The 27936-nt window shown below is 39.2% G+C and overlaps 1 protein-coding gene across 4 annotated transcripts; it reads left to right on the forward strand.

The window, feature by feature from the left end:
* Window positions 1-66: 66 nt before the first annotated feature.
* TUBD1 (tubulin delta 1) lies at window positions 67-26584 on the forward strand. Of its 4 annotated transcripts, none has more exons than XM_049861572.1 (9): window positions 67-331; window positions 1233-1440; window positions 1938-2085; window positions 2912-3128; window positions 3951-4182; window positions 9474-9638; window positions 21365-21505; window positions 23194-23377; window positions 24803-26584. In XM_049861572.1, the coding sequence occupies exons 2-9, from the start codon at window positions 1269-1271 to the stop codon at window positions 24903-24905; spliced, it is 1362 nt and encodes a 453-aa protein (XP_049717529.1). In that variant the 5' UTR covers window positions 67-331; window positions 1233-1268; the 3' UTR covers window positions 24906-26584. The 4 variants fall into 4 exon arrangements, with proteins under 4 accessions (XP_049717529.1, XP_049717532.1, XP_049717530.1 ...); XM_049861575.1 differs by having other exon boundaries at window positions 1362-1440; XM_049861573.1 differs by having other exon boundaries at window positions 67-327.
* The last annotated feature ends 1352 nt before the right edge of the window (window positions 26585-27936 follow it).

The raw sequence follows: 27936 nt of genomic DNA on the forward strand, positions 1-27936 counted from the left end.
GGGAGAGACATGCGCAGAATGCCAGCCGAAGCCTCGGTTGGAGGCTAGATCATGCGCATTGTCAGCTCAAGCTTTTGATGGACAGCGAGCATGCGTACCATATCTGATGTTGATAAATTGAAATTAAACATGCGTAATTAACCTTTCTGAATAAGAAGAAACACACACACGCACCCACCACCCCACTTACCCCCAAAACGCTCAGTCTGTGGAACATGCGCATTCGTTCTTGGCAGTGTTTAGTGTTGAAGGCGAGCATGCGCATAACGAGAGGATTGGCCCTCTGAAGTTTGAAGAAGACAGAAGCGACTAGTACCGGGGCTGTCAGTGAGTGAGTTTATTTTAATGAGGGGTTCCTGGGGCCGGTGGGGAAAGGGAGAGTCTTGGTTTTGCTCTTTACTAGTCTGGTGGTCTTGGGAAATCACAAAACTTTCCAGACCCTCAGTTTCCTTATCCGTAAAAAGCGGATAATAATGCCTGCTTTGTAGGATTTTGGTGTGTTTTGTTTGGTTTGGTTTGTAGGATTGTTTGAAAATCTGAAGCACAGAACCTGGCTCACAAACCGTGGCTCATTTCCACTGCTGCATAGACCTGGTGTGAGGTCTTTATCAAAAATTGTCTGTTTTGTTTATTAAACATAATGAAAACCAGTTCTAATATTTCATCTGGTCTGCTTTCTCCGAGCTCCGGCTTTCTTCCTGTACTGGAGCTAAGGAGCCCAGGGAACGTTGTGGTTAAGAGTTGGGCTGCTAACCAAGAGGTCACAAAGTGTAATTGTAGTTATCAAGCCAGAAAGGAGGTTGGTGAAGGGAGAGAAAGTCATTATTTAGAAGAGGGAAAATTACTGTTAATTAAATGCGTGATTGCAGAGAGAAATTCTGTGTTCTATGTGTCCACGTGGTGTGAACTGTGTATTACTACGTAATCCCGTCAATCAGCATTCTTTTTGCTTTGTCTTAAATGCATGCTGAAGAAAATAGTATGAATCAGATTGTGGAAGCTGTGTATGAATGTATTTGAGTATAGTAAATCACAAATCGCAAAACCATAAAGAAAAGGAGAACTTCCTGAATGACTGGCACCTTAGACAACATAACAATTTCATCTGCAACCCTGTACATATATGGCATTTTTAAATTATATTTTTTAATCAAGATGTAATTAATATGTGGCATTTTATTTGTTCTTTTAGTAATATAATAGTTCTCAAAGTCTATATTTTTCTATTACAGGTTGCTCACTTTTTTGGTGGGACTTTGTGGCTCAGCATGTCAATAGTAACAGTGCAACTTGGTCAGTGTGGCAATCAGATTGGTTTTGAAGTGTTTGATACTTTATTTAGTGACTCATACTGTTCCCAGGGACTCTGCTCCAAGAAGGAGAATGAGGCGTATCAAGCGTCTTGCAAAGAAAGGTTCTTCAGTGAGGAGGAAAATGGAGGTATGTGTGGCCCATGGTTCTTTCCTTTAGTCTGAGGTAGCCAGCCTTTTCAAGGCCAAGCCCTCCACTTGGTGTCTGAACCCCATCCCTCCCCCATCTCTCTAGGGACCTATGTTTGCTCTCTCCCATCTGTTTCTATTATTGACAATTTTTGCCTCCCAGTGGCATCTTTCCTTCAGCACATGAGCGCGCTCAGATCTCACCAGTCTAAAACAAAGCAAGACAAAAAAAATCCCTTGACTAAAGTTTTCTTCTTTCTTAATTTCTTGCCTTCTTATCCAAGATTCTCAATGGAGAGCCCTCCTTAACCCAGTGCAATCTTGCTCTGCCCTCACCACTTCTGAAGCTACTCTAAGAAAAAGTTTCCTAATTACCAGATTCAATGGCTGTTTTTCTTTTCTTAATTCACTTAACTTCTCTGCTGGATTTGACAACACTAACTACTATAAAATTTCCTCCTTGAAATATTTTTTCTTTCGATTTTTTTCCCTTGCTAGTTCTAGTTGCCCGGGCTGTACTTGTTGACATGGAACCTAAAGTTATCAATCAAACACTATCAAAGGCTGCCCGGTCTGGCCGATGGAAATATGGTCAGCATGCATGCTTCTGTCAAAGACAAGGTTCTGGAAACAACTGGGCATATGGGTAAGAATAATTCCACATATTTTGCAGTTTAGTTACAGATACATTGTTGATTAATAGACAATGTAGTTACAATTGTAGAGTTGATATACTCTAGATTGTACTAGCAAACAATCTTGTAATTGCTACTTTAAAGTTTGAATTCACCCAGAAGAAACTCTCATTCAGTCTCTGTGTCTGTGCTTCAGGTACAGGTAATGATGAAGGATCTCTTGCCCCAAGGTTTTCCACCTTCTTCATTGTCGTGCTGCCAGCTGACTTACTGTCAGTATATTATCTGTATCTGGCGAGTATTCTGGTTTATTGGGCAAGAATATTACAAAGCAGTAGTTCCAGCACTTTGCTGCACATTAGAATTTCCTGGGGATCTTTGGAAAGTCTCAATGCCTAGGACTCGCTCCAAGAGATTTTGATTTAATTGGCTTGGGATAAAGTCCAGGTATTGGGATTTTTCAAAGGTCCCCAGGTGATTTTAATGTGCAGCAAAGTTTGAAACCACTGCTTTAGGACTATTGTTATGAGTATCAGATATTATGTTGTACCAGAAACTTACACAGAACTACTTGGTCATTGAAGGCTCCTGGTAAATGAATGTCCCATAAAAGAGAATTTCCTGTACCTAGTCAGTGCCCTCTCCTAGCAGTCATATTCACCTGTTAAATATATTTTTGTATTTTAAATTCTGCCAGTCAGAGTACTTGTATCTTTCGTGAGAATTAGTTCACTTGCGCAGCTTTGAAAAGCTCGCTCTGTCCTGTGTCTATCTCTGCATTGCATCTCTGTGGTCAATTTTAAAAGGGTTTATGTTTGTCTCTTTTGCATTGCATAGTTACTCTGTTCATGGACCCAGGCATGAAGAATCTATAATGAACCTAATTCAGAAGGAAGTGGAGAAATGTGACTCTTTGAGTGGTTTTTTCATCATAATGAGTATGGCCGGGGGCACGGGATCAGGGCTAGGAGCCTTTGTTACCCGGGATTTACAAGATCAGTACCCAAACTCTTTTAAAATGAATCAGGTTATATGGCCTTATGGAACCGGTGAGGTATGAACGTATTAATTGAAATTTTTATATTTTGCATTCTTTCCAGTTGAAATAAATGTGGGTAGGAAATTGATTCTCACTCTTTCTTTGGACATGTTAAGTTACAGCTTCAGGAGTGATTATGCAACATGATACTTTCTTGAGTACAATTCACTTAACTTAAACTTTTCCAAACAAACTAGGTGTCCACGTTTTTTAAAATTTCAAAAAAAGATGATTGTGTATGCCCTCTCAGGAACCCAACTCTGAGTTAGTCCCTCTGGCTACAGTATGTAAAGCAGGACAGACCTTGACCTCATATTGGGGTTCATGGTGCCATTGCCAACCTTCAAATAGTTTTTTTTTTTTTCCATGGGGAAGAAGTTTGTATATAGGCCAATTTCGTGTTGGTCAGCCTAGTAGGAGAATCAGTAAACTGGAGGTGAGATAACTCACTATAGGAAATGATGTAGGAAGGAAGTGTGATAATAGCCAACATTTACTAAGCCCTTATTATGTACAAGGCACTATTCCTAAGTTCTTTACTTCCATTATATCATTAATCTTTCTAACTCTCGGAGACCAGTGTAATTATTGTCCCTGTCTTACCTGTAACTCAGGGTCATCATGAGTTGGAATCAACTTAATGGCAATGGGTTTGTTTGTTTTTAAACAAATGAGGAAACTGAGGCATTCAGAGGTTAAATATCTTGTCCAAAATCATACCAACAGCTAGAAAGTGACAGAGCCAGGAATGTGAACGCAGGCAGGATGGCTTCAGAATCTACGCTCTTAACCACTCTTCACTCCTGCCTTTCTTATTTCTGATGTTTTTCTTTCTAGGTTATTGTTCAGAACTACAACTCCATTTTGACTCTCTCTCACTTGTACCAATCTTCGGATGCCCTCCTTGTTCATGAGAATGATGCTGTCCATAAGATCTGTGCAAAACTGATGGGTCTCAGACAGGTCTCCTTTAGCAATCTAAATCACGTCCTCGCACATCAGCTGGGAAGCGTGTTCCAGCCCACTTACTCTGCAGGAGGCTCGTTTCACTATAGAAGAAATCCATTAGGTAGGTGTCCCCGTGCCCTCCTCTGTTATTTGTGAGAAAGTCTTATGCTCTGAAAGCCTGCGAGCTTATTCTATTCAGATCCTTTACCCATTTTTTAAATTAGGTTATTTATCTTTTTTTATTTTTGAGTTAACAAGAGTTCTTTATATATTCTGAATTTTTTACCATTTGCGGTTCAGTCAGTTCCAACTCATGGTGATCCCATCTGTGTCAGAGTAGAACTGTGTTCCATAGGGTTTTCCATGGCTAACTTTTTGAGAATAGATTGCCAGGCCTCTCTTCTGAGGCACTTCTGGGTAGACTCGAACCTCCAACCTTTCAGTTAGCGGCTGAGTGCACCACCCAGGGACTCCATATTCTGCATACAAGTCCCTTATCAGGTTTATGATCTTCAAAAAAAAAAAAAAAGCTTTCATTCTGCAGGTTGTCTTTTCACTTTCTTGGTGATGTCTTTTCTCTTCTTATGCCTTGCTACCTGGCTTTCTTTCCTTCCTGTCTTCCAACTTGGCACTCTTTATTCAGTGTGGTTTAGAGTCTCCAAATCTAGCGGGCTTCTCAGCCTCAGTATCTGGCAGAGCTTCGAACCAGTTCATTCTGGTTTATACACCTGATAGAAATTTACATTTCCATTGCAGATACACAAAGTCAGAATCTATAGTTTAACAAGATTCCCAGGTGATTCTTATGTATAATAAATTTCAAGAGCCACTGCTCTCTTAGTAAGGAGCCCTGGTGGTGCAGTGGTTAAAGCAGTCGGACTGCAAACCCGAAAGGCCGGTGGTTCAAAACCAGCAGTGGCTCTGTGGGAGAAAGATGTGGCAGTCTGTTTCCTTAGAGATTTACAGCCTTGGAAACCCTATGGGGTCGCTATGTTTTGGCCCTACTATTTGGTCCCTAGTAGTTGGAATCCACTAGAAGGCAACTGGTTTTTTTTTTTTAGCGATTCTCAGAATTGGTCCCTAACCAGTGCCATTAGCATCCCCTGGGAACCTGTTAGAAATGCAAATTCTCAGCAGGGTTTCGAACTGGAACAAATTGGTTCAAAGCCCTGATATCTGTCAGCATTTTATAATTAACAGCCTCCCCCTTCCTCAGCTTCTCAACTTGAGGACTTTTTTGTCCTTATTCTTCATCTCCTTTTTTAATTGTTCTCACTTATGTTTTCTGACCATTTTTCACTTCCATCTGCTCCTCAGACACACATTTCCTACCATTTTTTCTTCAGCCCTTGTTCTTCAGGTGGTGCCTTATTAATTCGGACCATCTAGGTGCAAATCCTTACCTCCAGTTCTAATCTCTTTCCCAAATAGCTATCTCTTAGTGGTCTGCCGCTGCTTCAAATTTACCACGTTTTGAATAGATTCATCTTTTCATTTTTCCTATCTTTTCTCCCCTTCATCCGTCACTAAAACCAGCTCCTCTTCTTCAATTTCCTGTTCCTATCACCCAAATTTCTCACGTTGTTCTCCTCGCTCATCAGTATCATCAGACTTGTTGGTGTCATCTCTGCTATCTGTCTGGCATTCTACTTTCCTGTCTCATCAATATTAATTAAGGGTCGCAATATTTTTCAGCTAATATGGCTGTTGTTTTTATTTGCCGTTGAGTCAATTCCGACTGACTCATCATGACCCCACGTTTACAGAGCAGAACTGCTCCATAGGGTTTCCAAGGCTGTGACCTTTCAAAAGTAGATCGCCAGTCTTGTCTCCCAAGGCTCTCTGCTGGGTGAATTTGAACTGCCAACCTTTCAGCTAGTAGTCCAGTGCTTGCGCTACCCAGGGCCTCCTAATATAGCTTTACTGTTTCTGAGTACACAGCAAACTAGCCTCTTTCTAGCCGGCCTCCCCGCACAAGAACAGAGGTTTAGTAAGGTTGTCTTAATCCTGCTTTTCTTCCTGTTGCCTGCTTCTTCCCCCTTCCACACTGGGTCCAAATGAACTTCCCCAAAGCACCTTTTCTGATCCTCATGCTGTCTTATGTACATTCCAGGGCTCCTGTGTTGCCTACCACATTTGTCAGGATTCCTTAGCCTGGCATTCCCTGTCCTCCCCATAATAACCCTGACATTGTAGCCTCATCTCCTTTGCATGGATCCCCACCGACCTTTCGTCTCATCTCAGTTGTCTTTCTGCAGTCTGGTAGAACTTTCCTACCCAGATTCTTTTGCTCAGTGTTCCCTCTCCTTGGGAGCTCGCCCTCCGTCCCTTTGTACCTCCACTGAAATCTTACTCATCCTTCAGGGTCCAATTCAAATGATAATTTTCCCACGAAGTTTTCTTACTGAGACCTTTAGCCAGAACAAGAGCCCTGGTGGCAGAGTGGTTAAGAGGTCAGTTGCTAACCAAAGGGTCAGCAGTTTGAATCCACCAGCCACTCTTAGGAAACCTTATGAGGCAGTTCTACTCTGTCCTATAGGGTCACTATGAGTTGGAATTGACTTGACGGCAGCGAGTTAGCAAGAAGAAGCCCTTCTTTCCCCTGAACTCTTCTGGAATTCTATACCTCTTTTATGTTACTTAATGTTTTTGCCTTTATTTTTTTTTTCAAAGTGTGCTTGTTTAACTTTAAAAGTAACACACACACGTACGTATTTATTCAAGAAGTACAAAAGGATATGCAATCAAAAGTAAGTCTTCCCCTTACCCCTTCCTAGACGCTTCCATGTGTTTCCTTAGAGAGGCATTCTGTCATGTTCATGTTTTATCATTCCCTTTCATTTGCAGCTTCCTTGGAGACAGGTGTCTTGTTAATTTCTGTGCATCCCACAGGACTTAGCATATTACTCGCACAACTGCTTATTCAACTAACTTTTGACTTTCTACTGTATACCAGATACTATGCTAGATGTTGGGGATACTGTAGGGAGCCAACAAAGACCTTGTGTTCAGTGTGAAAGAGAGATGTTAATCAAATAATTAACACCAAGAATGTATAATTACAAACTAAGTTAAATGCCCTGAAGGAAAGGAGTACAATTCCAACAGAATGTATCACAAGGGAACCAGACCTAGAATTAAGGTCCAGAGAAGGCTGCCCTGAGGAATCGACACTGGTGCTGAGAGCTGTATCATGACTAGGAATTGACTAGGGACACGGAGGGAGAAGAGGGTTCCAAGCAGAATCACATGTTCAAAGGCCCTGTGGCAGAAGGGAGCATGGCACAACAAGAACCAAGAGAAATCCAATGTGTTTGGAGCACAGAAGATGGTTTGGGGTATGGTTGGAGTCTGAGGCTAGAGTGGTGAGTAGGAGCTGATTGCACAAGTCATTGAGGCCATTTTAACCTCTCGCTATGAGTCGAATTGACTCCATGGCAATGGGTTTGGTTTTTTTGCTTTTAACCTAAAAAAAAACCATTGCTGTTGAGTCAATTCCGACTCATAGCAACCCTAGAGAACAGAGTAGAACTGCCCCATAGGGTTTTCAAGGAGCATCTGGTACATTCCAGCTGCTGACCTTTTGGTTAGCAGTCATAGCTCTTAACCACTATGCCAGCAGCATTAACCTAAGACCAGGGGAAAGCCACATAAGGATTTCAGTTAGGTTGGTAACTGTCTTAGTTATCTAGTGCTGCTATAACAGAAATACCACAAGTGGATGGCTTTAACAAACAAATTTATTCTCTCACAGTCTAGGAGGCTATAAGTCCGAATTCAGGGTGCCAGCTTCAAAGGAACGCTTTCTCTCTGTCAGCTCTGGGGGAAGGTCCCTGTCATGAATCTTCCCCTGGTCTGGGAGCTTGTTAGCAAAGGACCCCAGGTCCAAAGAATGCTCTCTCCTCCTGGTTCTTCATTCTTGGCGGTAGGGGGTCCACATGTCTCTCTGCTCACTTCTCTCTTTTGTATCTCAAAAGAGATTGACTCAAGATACAACTTCTAATCCTGTCTCATTAACATCATAGAGGTTAGAATTTACAACACATATGATAATCACATTAGGTCACAAAATGGTGGACAACCCCACAGTCCTGGGAATGATGGCCTAGCCAAGTTGACACACGTTTTTGGGGGACACAACTCAATTCATAAAGGTAGCAATTACATTTGCTTTTGGAAAGATCTATTGAACTGCCTGTAGAGAGCTGATTGAAGGGGAGTCTGTGGGCTGGACTGGTCACTCACTGTAGAGAGATTGTGGTGACTTGAACTCACTGCACTGAGATAATAGAAGACAGGAGCTCCTTCCTGCTCCCTCTACCTGGAATATTCTTCTCCTGACAATTTTCCTACATCTTTCAAGTCTCAGCTCCTTGTTACCTCCTTAAAGTGTCCTTTCATGATCATCCTGTTTAAGGAGTGAGTGCCTGCTGTGATTCTCTACTGTAACAGAGACGAAAATGAAGAAAGTGATAGACTGATGGATTGAGAAGGCAGGAGGTCCATGGATTAGGGCTCCAGTGAGCTCAAAGAATGGTTGTAGCAGGAGAAGTTGAATAAGAAAGCTAGAGGGGAGCGCAGGAGGCAGCAATTAATAACTCATGGGTTAGTGTTCAGGAATTATTTGCTGAACGTTGTTTGTTTCTTCACGCTGTGTGGTAGAACTCAGCTCTAGGTATTTTACAGAGGATTATTATGTTCAAAAGAAACTCCACCAGCATAAGGTCATTTGTGCAGCATTTTGTAGATGTTTGTGTCAAAACTTAATCTTTTCATGAGGATATAGGATACAAACTTGCACTCAATGTTATCGTAAAATGTACGTTTCATGGTATGTTAATATGTTTCTCTCTCTCCCTTAGGTATTTTTATAAATATGTAAGACAGCTTTGAATGCAAAGCATATGAGCCTTTCTACTTAATTCTTTTTTCATTACAAGTTTCTAAAGATAGACACATCCCTTTCTTCAGGGATCACTAATCCTGCCACCTTTTCCTGGTAGGATTTCATTTTAACAGGTTTTGATGATCATTTAACCAGATAAAATAAATAAAAGATCTAGAAAAATTCCTAAAGGAACATTTAGTGAACACAGGGTGACAAGGAAAGCATTAAAGTCTTTGTACTTACTTTGTTTTCCTGGGGTTTAAGTATTTTGTTCACATTTCCAGGTACTCAGCTTCTAAACTCATTTCTTTTTTGGCAAATGTGTGTCTTGTCACCCATACTAATGAAGCAAATATATGGTATGTAATAGATACTGCCTCTGAAATGTTATTTATATTTTGAAATATAAGCATTTCTGGCTTTAGAAAAACACATTTGGCCCAGAAATCATGTTGTATATTAGCCATTGGCAACAACCTGGAATAAAAAAATTTAGTTCAGACTTTTTTTTTTTGTTTAAACAGGAGACTTAATGGAGAATTTAGTTCCCCATCCTGAATTCAAGATGCTCGGCGTGCGTAACATTCCTCAGATGTCTGAGAACTCACTGGCATATAGCACATTTACTTGGGCTGGCCTCCTCAAGCATTTGAGACAGATGCTCATTTCTAATGCAAAAATGGAAGAAGGTAATGGGTATTTTAAAAATAAACAACCCACAAACTGGAAAAAATGCCTGTCTTGGAGCACTCAGTATAAACTGGCTTGGGCTGGTTAGAATAGTGGTCCCTTGTTCTGGCCAGGGAGGCTCCTGCAGAAACTGACCAGGGCATCCAAGAAAGGCTTCTTAATCATTTCATTTTCAAAAACCATTTCAGATGAGTGTCACTTTTTTTTTTTCATTTTACTTTAATGAAAGTAATTTATGAACGAACAATGTACAAAATCAAGTACACCTTCTCCTCAGTTATCAACTGTCTCATTATCTGACATTTTGTATTTATGACAATAGTAGAAATCTACTCCCGGCCTATTTCATGCATTAATGACGTATATCTGGCAGTAATGAATGCCTAGGTGCAAGGTGAGAGTAATACTGGCTATAACGGTTAAGGCTATGTGTCATCTTGGCTGGGCCGTGGTTCTCAGTGGTTTGGCAGTTGTGTAATGTGTAATATGTTGTGTAACATGCAGTGATGTAATTTGGTAGTTGTGTAATGATGTCGTCATCATCCATTTTGTGATCAGATGTGGTAATCCTCCATTTTTGCATAATACTGATTTCTGTTGAATAGCACAAGGAGACAAACTACATTCAGCAAATACCTGTCTTTGGAACCTAACCATGTCAATAAGTAGTTAAAACTCATACATTGGACTGTATGTAAACTGTATCTTAAAATTTTCAAAATAAAGTCAAGTAATTGTGCAGTATGAACTTTAATAGGGAAGACAACAGTCCCGTTCTATACTTCTCTACTCTCCAGCTGAAACTACTTTTAACATTTTTAACTGTTTTTCTGGACTTTTGCCTTCATATTTCTAAATATTATGCTTATGCTGTTATTTGTTTTATGTTTCAGTTTTAGGTATTATCCATTGCCTTTCTAATGTGAAAAATGAGGATCGAATCTTTTTATATCCCTTCTACACAAAAACAGACACGCATGTGCAGATGCACACGTACACACACGCACACATGCACACTCATCTCCCTCCATTCTCCCAATATAGTTATAACATATTATTTGGTTAGATCGGTTTTCAATGTTATGTTACTTTGACTATGTAAATATTATTCACAGTTGAGCCATGTACTGTGTACACAGATTATATTTTATTTCATGTTTAATTAATCTTTTCTTCCTAGAGTTAATTATTATATTTATTTGATTGATATGTAGCTATTACTAATCTATCCTTAAACTTTGCTGTAAAAATGAATCCCTTCTCAAAATATTCAAACCCATCAGGTAATCTATGGCTTCTGTCACCTGCTTGGAGAAATCTCTCCAAGCCTGATGAATAGCAGACACTGGCATCTCTCTTTGCCTTATCCTGTATTATATCACGTTTCCTGGATTTCAGATTTTCCTGTTTTTAGCCTTATTTCCTCATTTTGATGGGCTATACCTTTGAGTAGCTTCCTCAGGAAGGAAAAACTTAAGAATGTCTTTTAATAAATTTTCATTGTGGTGAAATATATATAATGAAACATTTGTGATTTTTAACCATTTTGAAGTGTACAGTTTAGTGACATTAATTATACTCATGTTGTGTAACTGTCACCACTGTCCATTTCCAAATGGTTTTCATCACCCTAAACAGAAATTCAATACCCTTTAAGCAATAACTCTCCCGCCCCACCACTAATAAACTTTAGTCTCTGCATTTGCCTGTTCTAGGTATTTCATAAGTGGGATCATACAGTATTTGTCCTCTTGTGTCAGACTTATTTCACTTAGTATAATGTTTTCAAGGTTCATCCTTGTAGCATGTATTAGAACTTCATTTCTCTTTATAGCTGAATAATATTTCACTGTATGGATGTACCACATTTTATTTGTCCGTTTATCTGTTAGCCGACAGATGGGTTGTTAACACTTTTTGGCTATTATGTATAATGCTGCAGTGAATACTGGTGTACAGGTATCTGTTTGAGTTTCTGTTTTCAAGTCTTCAAGGAATGGAATACCTAGGAGTGGAATTACTGGGTCATATGGTAAATCTGCATTTAACTCTTTGAGGGACTACCAAACTGTTCTCCACAGCAGCAGTGGATGAGGTTTCCAATTTCTCCACATCTTCAATAATACTTGTTATTTTCTGATAACGGCCATCCTAGTTAGTGTGAGTGGTATGTCATTGTGGTTTTGATGTACATTTCTCTAATGATTAGTGGGAGCCCTGGTGGCATAGTGGTTAAGAACTTGGTTGCTTACCAAAAGGTCAGCAGTTCGAATCCACCAGCTGCTCCTGGAGAACCATATGGGGTAGTTCTTCTCTGTCCTATAGGGTTGCTATGAGTCAGAATCAGACTTGAGGGCAAGGGGTTAATGACTAGTGAGGCTGAACATCTTTTCATATGTTTATTGGTCATTTGTATATCTTCTTTGGAAAAATGTATTTTCAAGTCATTTACTCATTTTTAAATCGCTTTGTCTTTTTGTTGTTGAGGGGAGGTAAAATTTTTAAGGCTACAAATGGCATTATTCTACCCTCACATTTGATTGATAATGTGGCTAAGTATAGGATTCTAGACTGGGAATCATTTCTCTGTTAACTTCCAGCTTCCATGTTGCTGTCCCACTGTCATTTTTTCCTAATCCTATTTTTTCTCTCTTGAAGCTTTTAAGATTTTCTCTTTGTCCCTACAATTTTGAAATTCCTTTGTGTAGATCTTTTGTTTATCTCTGCAGAGATACTGTTATCTCAGTAGAATGTAAGCTTTATCAGAGCAGAGATTTTTATCTGTTTTGTTCACTCTTGTATCACGGATTTAGCTTTTCCAGAGAGGAGACCCCCCTCTAGGATGGAGAAGGGGCAAGGGGCAGTCCACCTCTGCTGCAGGAAGTTGGGGGAAGAGAGCTGGGGCTCTCTCTGCTTCTCATAGATTTTTAACCAATATCACTGTTTTTCCCCTCTTTTAGAAGTACCTGGACTGCTTCTAGGACCTCCATTGTGGGGAAAAATTTCAGCTTTCCCTGCTCTCCTAAGTCAGTAACCTCTGGTTCATTTGCTTTCCAGCTTCTGAAATTTTGTTGCCATTACCTATCTTCTCTCCTGTTCTTTTGTATTCTTGTTTATGCCTTAAAAAAAATCCATTTATTGTCTTCCTAGTGAGATTTTGGGAGAGATTGGCAGTAAACTAGAATGTTCAGTCTGTCCTATTTAACTGGAAATCACTATTATTTATTATTTTAGTAGAATATATTTTACTCCAAAATAAAATAACTTAGGTTTTTCTACTGTGAAAGTCGGTTTCCTCTACAGTTACTTGAAATATGTTATGGATTTTAAATTATAGTGCCACAGGTTTGAAGATGAGTAGAAAGTTCACATCTTAAAGTAGTACTTACAAATATTTTGGCCGCAGTACTTGATTTTCTAGCAATACCTGTTAACATCTCAAGGAACACAGTGTTTCTCAGGGTAGCCTGAGACATGCTGCTCTTGACTCCCGTAGGTCAATAAACCACAGTTTGCTTAGTCATTTTCCCATGCTGGACTTCTGGGGTATTACCATTTCATCACAGTTATAGGTAGATCTTTGAACATATAAATGTTTTCATATATATATATATGTGTGTGTGTGTCTTATGATTATATTGTTAGGTGACGTCCAGCTGATTCTGACTCAGCAACCACATGTAACAGAGTAGAGCTGACCCATAGGGTTTTCTTGGCTGCAGTCTTTATGGGAGCAGAATGCCAGGTCTTTCTCTTGGGGAGCTGCTGGGTGGATTCCAGCTGTATGCAAAGATTGAACCCATTTTTATCACCATTGGCAATATCTCTATTTCCACATGTCCTAGCAAGGGGCGAATGAGTGAGTGATCCAGGAGGGGGCAAGACAGAAGTTGCAATGTCTTTTATAACCTAGCTTTGGAAGTCACACAGCATCATTTCCACGCCATCATTTTGGTTACTGAGGTCAGCCATATCCAGGGACTGTGTAAGGGTATGAACTCCAGGAGGCAAGCATCACTGGGGTTCGTCGTGGAGGCTGGCTACCTGCCCTTTGTCCCCTAATGAATGACATCCCTCCCACATGCAGAATATACTCACCCCTCTGACAGCCCTGCAAAAGTCACATCCCATTAGCACATCACCACAAAGTCCAGAATCTTGTTATCTAAAATCAGGTCCAGGTGTAGATTTATATTCCTCAGGTGAGACTCCTTGAGTATAGTTCTTTGCTCCCCTGACACCCAGCTCCTATGGTGGAACAGGCATAGTGTAACTGTGGTAGATACTCCCTTCCATAAAGGGGGAAAATGGAAGACACACAGCAGTCAGTGGTCCGTGCAGACTTTTTAAAAAACAAAGCTGGGATTACATTACCAGTTGTCGAGTTGATTCCAACTCATGGTGACCTTATGTGTTGCAGAATAGAACTGTGCTTCATAGCGTTTTCATGGCTGTGACCATTTGAAAGAAGATCACCAGGCCTTTCTTCCACGGTGCCTCTGGGTGGGTTGAGACTACCAACCTTCCAGTTAGTAACCGAGCGCTTAACCTTTTGTGCCACCCAGGAACTCTGGGATCACATTATACATATTTTATTATTCTCCAACTTTTGTTCAACATAACAATAATTTGTGGCCTTCTTTCTAATTCAGTATGTTTAGACATGCTTCATTTTTAATAGCCATGTAGTTTTCTACAATATATGCGCCATAATGTATTACATGCTCATAGATTAAAGGGTCAAGTAATTCTACAAGGCTGTTTGTGAAAAGGATCAGTCTCCTGCATTCCCCTATTTTCTCCTTCCCAGAGGCAACCATTCTAAAAAAACTCTTGCCAGGTTTTTTTTGTTATTATTATTATTACTATTTTCATCCATTTGTTGCCATTTCTTGATTTTTCAGTTATTTATGTATTATTTACTTCTCACTATGGAAGGTCATGACTGAGATTTTCTTCACACTGGTCCCCAAGCCTTACAAACATATATACCCTCTGCCCCCATCTTTCCACTATAGTACTGTCATAGTTTGGTTAAAGCAATATTCAGTAGTATATTATCATGATGAAGTAATACTGTTCACAGCTGAGTCACATAGTATACTGTGATTATTTTTCTTTCTTGAACAGTTTGTTTTCTTTAAAGCTAACAATTGCCTTGTTTTGTTTGCTTAGTTTTTCTATGTATGTATCACTTATTCAATCCCAAATTTTTCTTTAGTTGTCTAAATTTTCTCTTGATATGTTCAGACTGATCAGGTATTCTATCAATTTCACTTCTTAAAGAAGTCTCTCCTAGAGCCTTCTGACGTGCTCCAGTCTAGCCTTTCTGCTGTCTACAGTCAGTACACATTTATCGTCCTGGAGATTCCCTTTGCCTGTCTCCTGTGTTGGATATTCTGCTTGGAGGATTTAGACATAGCCCCAGTGAGCTGGGGGAAGAAGTGTGTGGGGTCATCATTGTCATGGTTTTCACTTGATCTCTCTGATTTTTCAGTACAGCATAGTAGTTGCCATCAAATTAACTTTGACTCATGGCAACCCCATGTACATCAGAGTAGAACTGTGTTCACTGGGTTTTCAGTGGCTGATTTTTCAGAAGCAGGTCACTAGGCCTGTCTTCTGAGGCATCTCTAGGCAGACTCAAACCTCTAAACTTTCAGTCAGCAACCAAGCTCGTTAACCATTTGTACCACCCAGGGACTTCCTCTGTCTCTATGTATTGCCTATTCTGGACCTTTCATATAAATGGAATCATACAATATATAGTTTTTTGTCTGGCTTCTTTCACTTAGCCTAATGTTTTTTTGAGGTTTATCCATGTTGTGGTATGTATCAGTAATTGTTTCTTTTTATTGCCAAATAGTATTCCACTGAATGGGCATACCATATTTTGTTTGCATGTCTAATAGTTAATGGACATTTAGATTATGTCTACCTTTTGGTGATTGTGGACATTCATGTACAAGTCTTTGGGTGGACATATGTTTTCATTTCTCTTGGGTAGATTCCTAGGAGTGGAATTTCTGGGGCGAATGATAGTCTGTGTTTAGTCTTTTATGAAACTGCTAAAGTGTTTTTCAAGATGGCTGTACCATTCCCACCAGCAATGGATGATGGTTCTAGTGTCTCCACATCCTGGTCAATGTCCGGTATTGTTGGTCTCTTTGATTATAGCCATTCTAATAAAAAAAAAATTTTTTTTTTTTTTAATTGGTGTGTAGTGATACCCTATTGTGGTTTTAATTTGCATTTTCCTAATGACTAATGATGTTGAGCATCTTTTCATATGCTTATTAGCCATCTTTTTTGGTGAAATTTCTATTCAGATCTTTTCCCAGTTTTTTATTGGCTTGTTGGTCTTATTATTACTGAGTTCAGCATACCAAATTTTTTATTTGCTGTATTTCTGTTTTTGCTGAAAATCGATCTGTTATTGCACACTGAATGTTATCCCTATCCTATGCATCATTTGAGAGAGTACTTTCTTTTTTTAATATGTTATTGTGTTTAAGATGAAAGTAATAGCAGATTAGGTTCCCACTTAACAGGTTTTTTTTACAAATTATTTGGTAATATTGGTTACATTTTCCACAATGTATCCTTATTCTCATTCATTTTGTTCTGGTGGTACCATCTCCAGTACTCTAGTTTCCCTGCCCCTTACCTTCTCACCTTTGCTTTTGAGTAATTTTTGACCATTTGATCTATTGTAGATGATTAGATGATTTTTTTAAAGAAGCTCATTACTCATGGGTGATATTCTTTATTTTATGAGCCAATCTGTTATTCAGTTAAAAGGTGACCTCAAGGGGAAAATTTTAGTTTAAGGTTTAAAGCACGTTATGGCGATAGACTTGGGGAGTCCTCTAGTTTCAACCAGTCTGGACTTTTTAAAAATTTGAGTTCTGTTCCATGTTTTTCTCTCATTCTGTTAGGATCCATCTAATGTGGCCCTGATCAGAATGGTCCATAGTGGTAGCCAGGTACCATTTAGTACTGGTCTCAAGGTAGAGGAGGCTGTGGTTCTTACGGACTATTAGTCCTTGTCATGGATTGAGTTGTGTTCCCCAAAAATATCTGTCGGCATGGCTAGGTCATGATTCCCAGTGTTGTATGATTGTCTACCATTTTGTCATCTGATGTGATTTCCCTGTGTGCTGTAAATCTTATCACTATGATGTAATGAGATGGATTAGTGGCAGTTATATTGATGAGATCTACAAGATTAGGTAGTGTTTTAAGCCAGTCTCTTTTGAGATATAAAAGAGAGAAGCAAACAGAGAGATGTGGGGACCTCATACCACCAAGAAAGCAGTGCTGGGAGCAGAGTGCATCCTTTGGACCTGAGGTTCCTGCACTGAGTTGCTTCAGACCAAGGGAAGACTGATGCATTACGAGGACCTTCCTTCAGAGCCAACAGAGAGAGAAAGCCTTCCCCTGGAGCCAGTGCCCTGAATTCAGACTTCTAGCCTACTGAACTGGGAAAGAATAAACTTCTCTTTGTTAGAGCCATCCACTTGTGGTATTTCTGTTATAGCAGCACTAGATGACTAAGACAGAATTTGGTACCAGGAGTGGGGTGCTGCTCTAACAGATACCTAAAATGTGGGAGTGGTTTTGAAACTATGAACAGATAGAGGACTCAGAAAGAAGTGAGGAGAACTGTTAACACCGGAGATGGTGCAGATGGTGGGAAGCAGCAGCAGAACCAGGAGACCAGCACCAGACAGAGCTGGAGCCAACCCGTGGAGCGAAAGAGCTGAATGCCTTGGCACAGGAGGCCTCCTGGTAGAGTGGGGTGCCTCTGGGCACTTATTGGTAGAGCTAGGCTTGCGACCTAGAGTGCGTTCTTTGGACCTGGGGTTCCTGCACTGCATAATTCCAGACCAAGGGAAGACTGATGCATAATGAGGACCTTCTTTCAGAGCCAACAGAGGGAGAAAGCTTTCCCCTGGAGCCGACACCCTGAATTTGGACTTCTAGCCTACTGGACTGTGAGAGAATAAACTTCTTTTTGTTAAAGGCATCCACTTGTGGTATTTCTGTTAAAGCAGCACTAAGTGACTAAGACAGTTCTGTAGGCTACTTTCTGCCCTAAGCCTTTGGTTTCCTTCTTTCTCTTTTGTTCCAGATGAGTAGAGTCCAATAATTGTATCTTAGATGGTCACTTACAAGCTTTTAAGGCCCCAGACATTAGTCACCACATTGGGACAAAGAACATGACCTTTCTGAAGTATATTATGCCAGTTAACTGAAGCCGCCGCTTGAGAGTATGGTCCTAAGTCTTGAAGCACTGAAAACCAATCTCGTGAGGTGCTTGGTTATGTCTAAGAAGTATTCGTACCTGTGTCCCCTATGTGGTTTATTACGTATGTGGATATACATGCATGCACACACATACCTGTATGTACATATGCCTATAGATACTTCTATCTGTGCACACATATGTACCCACATACTCATACTTACATACTTACATGTCTATATACATATTTGTGTAACCACACACGTTATTTTGATCATTGGTGGTGTCGCCAAATTATATTTTTGTCATATTCTTTACCAAAGACATCCTTTTCTATTGTGCACTCTTAGTGACATCACTTATGTAGGTCAAGCTGTGTGCACTTCACCTATATTCAGTGGTACCTTTCCAATCACCAGAGCTAACAAGTGTCCACTATCTTGAGAGTACTTCCATCCCCGCATCTGAAGTAACTTGCAATGAGCATTAGTCTGTGTGTATATACAGTAAAACCTGTAAAAGCCGGAATCTGTATAAGGCAGAAACCTGTCACAGAAGGAAAACTAAAATATTTCCCACTAAAAGACGTGATGGAAAAGTGGTAAGACTGCACCCTATCAAAGGTGGAAAACTTGTAAGACACAGAAAAACAAGGTAGTCCCGTCAAGTTCCAGCTCTCACAGGCTTCACTGTATCTATTCTTGTCTTATAAAAGTGAGATCATACAATATTTGTCCTTTTGTGATTGACTTGTTTCACTCAGCATAATGTCCTCCAGATTCATCCACATTATATGATGTTTTGAGGTCTCATCATGATTCTTTATGGCTGCATAGTATTCCATTGTATGTATGTACCACATTTTATCTGTTCATCTGTTGATAGGCACTTAGGTTGTTTCCATCTTTTTCTATTGTGAATAATACTGCAATGAATATAGGCGTGCGTATGTCTATTTGTGTCACTGCAGTTACATCTTTAGGGTGTATACCCTAACGTGGGATTGCTGGATCATAAAGTGTTTCTATTTCTAGCTTTTTGACGAACTGCCATACTGTTTTTCAAAGTGGTTGTAACATTTTACAATCTCACCAGCAGTGGATAGGGGTTACAGTCTCCCAACCACCTTGCTGGCATTTGTTGTTTTCTGTTTTCGTTTTTTTTAATCTGTGCCATTTTAGCAGGGATGAGATGGTATCTCATTATAGTTTTGATTTGCATCTCTCTAATGGCTAATGATCACAAGCATCTTTTCATGTGTTTGTTGGCCACTTGAATGTCGTCTTTGATGAAGTGTCTGTTCATGTCCTTTGCCCATTTTTTAATTGGATTTTTTTGTTGTTGAAGTTTTCTATATAGAGATGAGACCCTTATCAGATATGTCGTTCCTAAAGTTTTTTTCCTAGTCTGGAGGCAAGGGAGCATTTTCTTAAAATATCCATATGACTAGTGAATTTTCAGTCCTATTTTTGTTTTGTGTTTCTACAACCCTTAATATTTTTTTGTGTTTTGTTTATTAAGGTACATAAAGTAAAATTCATCCTTTTTAGGAGTATAGTTTCATGCATTTTGACACACTTATACAGCATGTAATCATCACCACAATTAAGATAGAATATTTCCATCTTCCCAAAAAGGTTCCTTGTAACCCTTTGTAGCTAATCCCTTCCCTCTACTTCCAGTCCCTGGCAGCCATTTTCTGATTTTATCCCTATAGTTTTCCCTTTTCCAGAATGTTATCATCTTAGTTGTCTGTCGCTGCTATAACAAAAATACGACAAGTTGGTGGCCTAAAAGGAGCCCTAATGGTACAGTGGTTAAGTGCTCACCTTCTAACTGAAAGGTGTGTGGTTCAAACCTACCAGCTGCTCTGCAGGAGAAAGATGTGGCAGTCTGCTTCCATAAAGATTTACAGCCTTGGAAACCCCATGGGGCAGTTCTACTCTGTCCTATAGAGTCGCTATGAGCTGAAATTGACTCAACAGCAATGGGTTTGGTTTTGGTTTGGGTGACTTTAACAAATAGAAATTTATTTTCTCACAATTTAGGAGGCTAGCAGTCCAAATTCAGGATGCTGGCTCAAGAGGAAGGCTTTTTCTCACTGTTGGCTGTGCAAAAAAGTCCGTGTTTCTTCTGAGCTTCTGCTCCTGCTTCATGTGGCTTGGCATCTGTCTTCCATCATCTCTGCTCTGCTTGCTTTAATCTCTTTCATATCTCACAAGAGACTGACTTAAGATTTACCCTGCACTACATAACCAAACACCACACAGAACTGAGTTACCAAGCTTGAAGGCTAAGGACCATAGTCTCAAGGGACATGTAGGTGAATTGGCATAATATAGTTCATAAAGGGAATGTTCTTCTTCCTAGTTTGTATAGCATCTAGGGTCTGAAAAGCTTTCAAGCGGCCACCTAAGATACAACTATTGTTCTCTTGTCTGGAGCAAATGAAAGTGAAGAAAACCAAAGACTCAAGGAAGCAATTAGTCCAAAGGACTAATGGCCCACATGAATCACAGCCTCCTCTAGCGTCTGATCTTTCTAACCAGGAATACAATAGAAGGTCCTGGTCAGAAAGGGAAAAAAATGTAGAACAAAAGTCAAATTCATAAAAATAGACCAGATACACTGGTCTGATAGAGACTGGAGGAATCCCTGAGACTGTTGCCCTAAGATACCCTTCTGACTTGGAACTGAAGCCGCTCCCAAAGGTCACCTTTCAGCCAAATAATAGACTGGCCTACAAAATAAACAATAACACCCATGAGGAATGTGTTCCTGAGAACTATCAACTATACAAGATCAAAAGGGCAATATTTGTCCAAGAGCAAAAACGAGAAGGCAGGGAGTGGCAGGGAAACTGGAGGAATGGAAACAGGGAACCCAGGGTAGAAATGGGGAGAGTGCTGAAATATTCCGGGAATTGCAACCAATGTCATGGAACAATCTGTGTATGAATTATTTGAACTGCTGACCTTTTGTTTAGCAGCCGAATGCTTAACCACTGTACCACCAGGGCTTCAGTAGTTAGTTGCTTTCTATTGCGGAGTAGAATTCCATTGTATGCATGTACACACCCATTAATATTTGATGATGAGTATTTTATGTCTTTCTCAGAATTGAGTAGTTTGAATAACTTTATGTTGACAAGATAAGAATTTTCAAACTTCTAGAGGAAAAAACAGCCCTGGTGGCACAGTGGTTAAGTGCTATGGCTGCTAATTCAAAGGTTACCAGTTTGAATCCACCAGATGTTTCTTGGAAACCCTATGGGGCAGCTCTACTCTGTCCTGTAGGGTCAATATGAGTCAGAATCGACTGGATGGCAACAGGTTTGGTTTTTTTGGTTTTAGAGGAAAAACAACTTTTACCTATCAAATAAAAAATTTTGTAAAATGCATATACCACAAGATATTTTTATCCTCTTGTTCAAACCCATATATAAAGTCTTTTCCTTTTTTTCCCTTTTTTTGTTAGGTATCAATTGGCAGGTACGGCCCCCTTTATCAGGACTCCCTGCTCTTGGCAAAACGTCTTTCAACAAAGAGCCTCATTTTAACACTTCCATTGCTAACTTGGTCATCCTTCGTGGGAAAGATGTGCAAAGCGCAGATCTGGGTAAGCAGAAATTGAAATAGAAATTAAGATGCACGTTTTCATAGATGATGATAATAAACAATCCCTGAATTTATTCTTAAGAAAAATAATAACTATGAGTTTTAGTGGCAAAATGGAGTAAAGCCATTGTTTCAGGTGGCGTGTGACTGAAAACCAGAATAGAAGTGGTTTAAACAAGATCAACATTTAATTCTTTCTTCTGAACATCTGTTTGCTCTGTGGCTCACCTTGTGGCTTCGTCCTTATAGTCCAAGACACCTGCTTGCATTCCAGTCATCAAGTTCACGTAGAAACAAGCAAAGAAGGGTCGAGCTTCCTCCTCCTAAAGTCACACACCATGCTTATATTTATATCCCACTGACAAGGACTGAGTCATGTGCTGTGCCTGGCTGCAAGGGAGTCCATGAGCTCAATTAATTTGGGGGCTCTGTTACTAAGGAAGAAAGGGAGAACAGGTATTGCAGAACTAGTGGTCTCTGTGACAAGTATTCTTATAAAATTGTCAGGAAGTTGAGAAAGCGTTACCCTGTATGTCAAAGGACTTTATCAGCAAAGTGAAGAGACAACCTTCAGATCTGGAGAACATTTTTGGGACCTATATATCAGATAAGGGTTTAATATCCAGAATATATAAAGAACATCTACAACTTAAGAAAAAGACAACCCAATCAAAAAATGGGCAAAGATTTGAATAGATAGTTCACCAAAGAAGATACACAAATAGCCATGAAAAGATGCTCAGCCTCATTAGCCATTAACCAAAAAAAAAAACCTGTTGCCATAAAGTGGATTCCAACTCATAACAACCCTATAGGACAGAATAGAACTTCCCCATAGGGTTTCCAAGGAACGGCTGGTGGATTCATATTGCCGACCATTTGGTTAGCAGCCACAGCTCTTAATCACTGCTGCATTAGGGAGATGCAAATCAAAACCACAATGAGATACCACTTCACCCCCACTAGGATGGCAAAGATAAAAAACAAAAACCGAAAACAACAAATGTTGGGGAGGATGTGGAGAAACTGGAGCCTTTGTCCTTTGCTAGTGGGAATGCAAAATGGTACAGACGCTGTGGAAAACAATTTGGTAGTTCCTCAAAAAATTAAACATAGAACTGCCATATGACCCAGGAATTCCAGTGCTAGGTATAGACTAGAGAGACTTGAAAGAGTGACGCAGACACATGCGCACCAGTGTTCACTGCAGCACTATTCACAATAGCCAAAAGGTGGAAACAGCCTAAATATCTCACAGTAGGAAACTTGTTGCGTAAGTTATGGTATGTTCCTATAAGGGACCTTAAAGATGAGTGATATTTGTGGACAAGTAAAGAAGTTCACAACCTGTCAGTGAATGGAAAATTCAGATTACAGAAGGGCAGCAGGTATGTAAGATTATATACACAAAGGTCAACAGAAATGTTCTTAGTGGTCATCTCTGGGTTTTGGCATTTCAGCAGTTTAGGTGACTTTTAAAATTTCTTCTTAATACTTTCCTGAATGGTGTAAATTACTACAGTTTTTTCTCCTAATGAACATAGATCATTAATCCAAAAGCAATATAAAGCTAGTTTTAAAAGGCAAAACAAAAGGAGATTTTTGATGAAGTGGATAAGAAAATATCTGTTTATTTTCAAAATTAATAATTTATGATGTAAAGAATAACTTACATTGTTTTTACTGTAGGGGGATTTAAAGATCCAGCTCTCTATACTTCCTGGTTACAGCCTGAAAATGCTTTCAACGTATGGAAAACTCAGCGAGCCTTCAACAAATACGAGAAGTCTGCAGCATTGGTCAGCAATAGCCAGTCCTTAGTAAAACCACTTGATACGATTGTGGGCAAAGCATGGAACATGTTTGCTTCAAAGTAAGTAAAATGTCAATCTCCAAACTTCTCTAAGCTTAGGCAGACAATAGAGTATAGAGGTAAACACGAGGCAGGAACTGGAGTAAGCATGGCTCCCCACTTTGTAGGTACGAATCCTTGGGCATGTTACTGAGGCCACGTTTCTTCCTTTGTACAATGGGACCTAACTGAGAGACTGTGTGGTAGGGATTAAATGAGATAAAAATGTAAAAACAGCTAGTATAGTGGCTGACCAGTAAATGCTTGATACTTGCATTGCATTATTGTTAGTGATTATTATATTGATATTTTAGTGTAGTAGTAATGGTAAAAAAAAAATAAAAATTATTTTATTTATTTATTTTTTTATTGACTAAATGGGCAGTTTCTAAGAGAGATGAAATTTAAAGCAGGAATTTCATTATAAGGGAGGAGACAGTAAGATAGTTTTCCAAAATAAGATCCTTGGGAGACTGGAAAAGCTCCTCATCTTTCTCAGTAAGAAATCTGGCAAGTTCAATTCTACTTGATACTAAGGAATGTTTTATCAGATTTCTTGACCTGTCACACAATTACTTGATGTCGGAACAAAATTCCTAAAATGACTGGATGGGGCCTCTCCTTTGCTTAGCTGGGATTCCTGAGGGCCCAGCCATCCTGCATGCTTACATCCCCCCACTTTCTGGCATAATGCTCCCCCCACTCTCATAAAAAAAAACAAAAAAAAACACTGCCGTTGAGTCGATTCCGACTCATGGCGACCCTACAGGACAGAGTAGAACTGCCCCCCATAAAGTTTCCAAGGAGCGCCTGGTGGATTCGAACTGCCAACCTCTTGGTTAGCAGCCGTAGCACTTAACCACTACACCACCAGGGTTTCCAAATGGTAGCAGCAGCCATTATTATATCAATTTAATTTATGCCTACCTTGATATTCTTTTTAACATGATTTCTCCTGTCTCATTTAATCAATACTGCTAATACTAATAATAAATTTTGAGGGGGGACTCAAAAGAATCATCCTGACTTAGCTACCAAGTAAGTACCGTCTGAGAAGCACTTGGAAGGCTTCACTGCGTTCCTAGCATTGGGTTGATGTGTTTCCACAGCACAGTTCCAAGCCTTAGATAAACTTTTCAGGCATCTTTTAGGGTTTGCACTGAACCCAGTCGTATCCTGTACAGTGTGGAGTATGTTCTGGAGCATGGTTCATTTTCCCTGTGTGCCTCTATTGTGACCCTCTTGGACGCTAAAGGGGCAGGAAGCTTGAAAAACTTTGAAAGTTTGCTAATCTTTCAAGTAAACAATGAAGCAAATATAAGACCCTTAAGAGATTCTGCGATCTTCAAATATTCACGAGCTGGAAAAAGTCTATTTATTGTTTGATTTTAAGAGTTATTAATTCACTTGATGTTTTTTTGTTTTTATACTTTGTTTTTTCACCAGAGCCTACATTCATCAGTACACAAAATTTGGAATTGAAGAAGAGGATTTTTTGGACAGTTTCACATTATTAGAGCAGGTTATTGCCAGTTACCGTAACCTCTGATCTTGAACAAAAGGGAAAATTTACCTTTTTGGACTAAAAATATTTTTAATACTACTATTTCTGTAAGGTTTTCAAAGTCTCGTCTATTAAAGTAACAAAGCGGAATGCTGATTTCAATTTGCATATAATACCAAAAGAAAAAGAGGAAAACCTTTTAAGTGGAGGATAGCATGTTTTCAGTGAAAACATCTTCTACTTATATTTCATTTTTAAGAAAAAAAAACTGGTGCTTTTATAAAGAATGTTAGAAACACTTTGCTGAGATCTTGGGACCCTGGAACTATCCAAGAAAATGGCATATTCTATTTTGTCCTCTTGTTCCTAAATCTTTCCTCTTTACTCCAAAAAAGAGTCACTAAATATGAGCTAAACTTTCACAGTACAATTTTAGGCTAAGAAATTTCTATTCTGTACTTATATTCATCTTTGAAGTGAATGCCTTGAACCACAAGAGGGAGCTGTTGTCAAGTGCTAAAGGGTGAACAACTATTTTGAATATTTAATTCTAAGCATAACAGAGTAAGATTTTTCCATTTAAGCAGCTATTTAAAAATGAATGTCAGGATTTTGGTAATAGATGCATATCATGCTTAAATACAGAAGGGACTAAAGTTCTCCTTTGCTTTTCTTAAATTTTTTGGGCATCAGAAAATTGGGAGAAGTTTTCTTTTAGATCTTGGAATGCCAGAGCGGAAATTGATTTTATTCAGCTATTGCTTTAAAATGACTTGTAGGTGTTTAGCTGATTTGGAAGATGGTTATGTTCTGCAGTAAAGCTGTCAGCCAAATTTCACTAAGTTAAGAAAATCATCACCAAGGAAATGTAGTGCTTGAAACTGATACACACAGATGTGGGTTTGACTCAAAAAGACAAAACACGCTTGGAAATTGGCAACTGAGTTTGAGGGGGAATGATGTACTTCAATGAAACACATCACATGCAATGTATTAACAAATGTAAAATGGGAAACACATAGGAACATCTGCCCTTTCTGCCAAATCTACCAGTAGTGACTTTTATTTTTATATGGAAAAATGACAGTTCACAGCTTCACTGGTTTCTTCCTTTTCATTCCATATGGAAATGATTACCTTTTTGCTGTTTTTGTTATCAACTGTTGCTATGATTTAAAATACTGAACCATATCTTATTTCTAAGGAATGCAAAAAGTGGTCTGTTCAGCTGCTAAAAGGCACACCCCTCTGCATTATGTTAACCCAAGTATACTTGAAAAATAATTCGATCATGATTTTTACAAAACAAAGTATAAAGTAGTTGTTTAGCACTGAAGAGATCCAAAGACGGAAACAATTTGCCAGACTAAACCAGTGCACATGAAGACCTGTAATGAAATTCTCTTCATAGGAGTTAAGCTGATTCTGAGGAACTTTGCTAGAAGGCTAGTTTCAACAAAGTCGTAAGTTGAAATCATCTGAGGAGGGGATTCATGAAGTACCAATGAGGACAAGTATATTTGTAGTTTGGCAATTAAAGAAATCAACTGCAAGTTAACGTTAGAAATAAACCCCAGTTTAGACAGAGCTCTGAGTCTGTTCATTTATGGAAGTTTGACCCCTTTTTATGATTCACAGCTGCATTATTTGACTTGTGTGATGCTTAAATATTTGTAACATTGTTTTAAACATTTACATGGACAATAAAAATTTTTTCTTGTCGATTTTGAATAATAAAAAGTTTTAGCTATATGAGTAGTAATTTCAAGTTAAAATTTTACACAAGGTGGCCAGTACCAAAGCTTCAAGATACGGGGTGGCATTGGGAATCTGCTTTGTGTGAAGAAAACGGCCAGTTGGTCAAGACAACATAGAATCATAAGCTTCTTGGTAGACAGATCCAGAAAACTTTGAAAATGTAATTTCTTAAATTGCTGGGTAACTAGCATATATACTGTCCCTCAAACACAATAACCCAGATACAAGCTACAGCTCTGTAGGCAGTGAGTACAGCACAAACTCAAGCTTGAAGCTTTTTTAATCGCCCTTCCCCTCTCCCCTTTTTTTCAGATGGCTACCATTGTGCTTTCTTAAGAGTTCTTTATTCTGAGCCGTAGACCCTGTTTCTTACTCATTTCCTTTTCTAGTTTTGGACTTTTCTTCCCTATTATCTAGACAGTCTGCAACATCTTTCTCTTTTAACCCTTCACTTAGGATGCACTAAGCATACCAACAGTTACCAACCAATTCATTTATTCAACCAGTATCTATTCAATACCTAATACACACCAGGTACTGAGTGAGGTGATGTGGGTATAGGGATGAATACCATATAGTATAAATGAAGAAGCTTACAGTGTAGTTTATAAGTTTCTTTGAACATTTGATGCTACAATTCTGGCTTCCTAATTATTGCTTAACATGCCCATATCCATATTCAACTTTTTTACAGCAAAGAATATAGCCCAAGAGAAATAATTTAATTGAAAGCACTAGTCTTGGCTTCAAATTTGTCTGAAACATCTCCTTATTTCCTCTGTAGACTTTATTTTGCAGTGTACATACCAGTGATTTTTCTTCTGACCACCATGTTTATCACACTTGAATTCCTGTCCAAAATTTTGTTTTAAAATATGCTCCATATGTTCCTATCCTGCTCTTATCTTCCCATGAGCCCGAGGTTTGGCAGTCAGTTCCTTTCTTATTCTGCCACCTACCTTCCAAATATGGCTTTACCCACTAACTTGTCATTTTGGGTAAACAGTCATTTATTTTAAGAGACATTTGCTCATCTGTATCAATCACATTGTTTCCTATGGGTTTTAGGAATGTGAGCTGGAAACTCTGGCTTTACATTTTTAACTAAATAACTTCCCGCTCCTAAACCCTGAAATGTCTCAGAGGATGCCCTGTCAGCCATGTTAATAGATGGAATCCTATTCTGCAAGCAGGAATGCTTGCACAAGAAGTTAAGATAAACAATGTAAATATTTCAGATTTCTGGGAAACACAGTGTTGGGTCAGTCAGTGTAGGAGACAATATGGCATCCATGCTATGGGAAAGAAGGAAAAAAGA

The sequence above is a fragment of the Elephas maximus genome, chromosome 19, assembly GCF_024166365.1.
Source record: "Elephas maximus indicus isolate mEleMax1 chromosome 19, mEleMax1 primary haplotype, whole genome shotgun sequence".
NCBI lineage: Eukaryota > Metazoa > Chordata > Mammalia > Proboscidea > Elephantidae > Elephas > Elephas maximus.